Source organism: Chinchilla lanigera, unplaced genomic scaffold, assembly GCF_000276665.1.
Source record: "Chinchilla lanigera isolate Chin_1 unplaced genomic scaffold, ChiLan1.0 scaffold00102, whole genome shotgun sequence".
Classification (NCBI taxonomy): domain Eukaryota; kingdom Metazoa; phylum Chordata; class Mammalia; order Rodentia; family Chinchillidae; genus Chinchilla; species Chinchilla lanigera.
This window is the reverse complement of record NW_004955503.1, coordinates 3,418,327-3,419,584: the sequence shown is the minus strand read 5'-3', so window position 1 is coordinate 3,419,584 and position 1,258 is coordinate 3,418,327. Positions and strand designations below refer to the sequence as shown.

The 1,258-nt window shown below is 49.8% G+C and overlaps 1 protein-coding gene across 1 annotated transcript; it reads left to right on the top strand.

Annotated features, from left to right (window-relative positions):
* Positions 1-214: 214 nt before the first annotated feature.
* Positions 215-572, top strand: LOC102010712 (huntingtin-interacting protein M-like; the record flags this gene model as incomplete). The annotated part of the gene is given in 1 exon segment (XM_013505852.1): positions 215-572. A coding segment is annotated over 1 exon segment (234 nt), but the record flags the coding sequence as incomplete, so codon positions are not given.
* Positions 573-1,258: the final 686 nt, after the last annotated feature.

Sequence of the window (1,258 nt, the reverse complement as noted above, 5' to 3'; positions counted from 1 at the left end):
TACAATGTGCAGGGCTGAGGGCTGAGGGCTTCACAGACCTAGTACAGCTCGTGAAGTGGCCAGGGTAGACCAGAGCCCCAAACTAGCAGCCATCATGTGTGAAGAAACGAACCAACAGGCTGCCTATGAAGACTGCAGTCAGCAGGAAGACCCTGCTTCCAGTCCTGAGGAACAGTTACATGTGGCCCACATATACTGCATTCTGCCTGAACAATACAACCCGGCCTTGTCATCCAACACATATGACTTTCTCCACGCCATGGTTGATTCGCTTACTGAGTACGTCTTGATGCTGGTACGCTCTGAGGGCAACAACAACGTCGGGAGGCCTGCCAACCCCCAAGACAGAGAGAGAGAAGCAGACAACAACCGTGAAAGTCCCCCTATCATCCTGAATGTGTCCTTCTCTTTCTCGGATGAGGCACCTGGGCCCAGAAGGAACGGCTGAGAAGTGATGAGAAGTGCCTAGTGGGAAGCCTCTGAGGCTTAGCCAGGGCCATGATGTCTCATGGAAGGGGAGGCCCCACTGTTGTCAGCAACAAACGCTAATAAAGGCTTTCAATCATGCAATACTTTTGGCTTTGTTTCTGTCCTTTTGCATAGGAGGTGTCTGAGGGACATGGGGGAGCGCTGCCCTCCAGAGGGGTGCTGTGTTGCCTAGGGCAAGGGTGGGCGGGAGGCCACGGTCAGCATGAGGCCTTTGGATTGGTGGTTCCAGGGGAGGAGATTCAGTGGGGGTGATGAGTGCTGTGGTCTTGGGGGAGGAGGTGGTTGGGATAGAGAACAGAGGACACATGTGTAGTGGATAGAAGTGAAGAAGGCCCTGGGAGGCTCGGCATTTTTGTAGGCATCCCCTAGGCATGCTGCATTCTCAGCAACCGGGGAGGAGCTGAAGACCATCACTGAGGTGGGGAAGGCTTTTTGCATGTTCGGGAAGGTCTGAAGTGAACAGCAGATCTAACAAAAGAAGTAAAAGATCTATTCAATGAAAACTACAATACTCTGAAAAAAGAGATAGAAGAAGATTTCCATAAATGGGAAAATATTCCTTGCTCATAGATAGCAAAAATGAACATTGTGAAAATGGCCAATCTCCCAAAACTGCTGCACAGATTCAATGCAATTCCCATTAAACTACCATTAGCATACCTCACAGATCTCCAGAAAATATGCATTAAATTCATCTGGAACCAGAAGAGACCCAGAATAGCAAAAGCAATCCTGGGCAACAAGGACAAGTCAGGTGGAATCACAATCC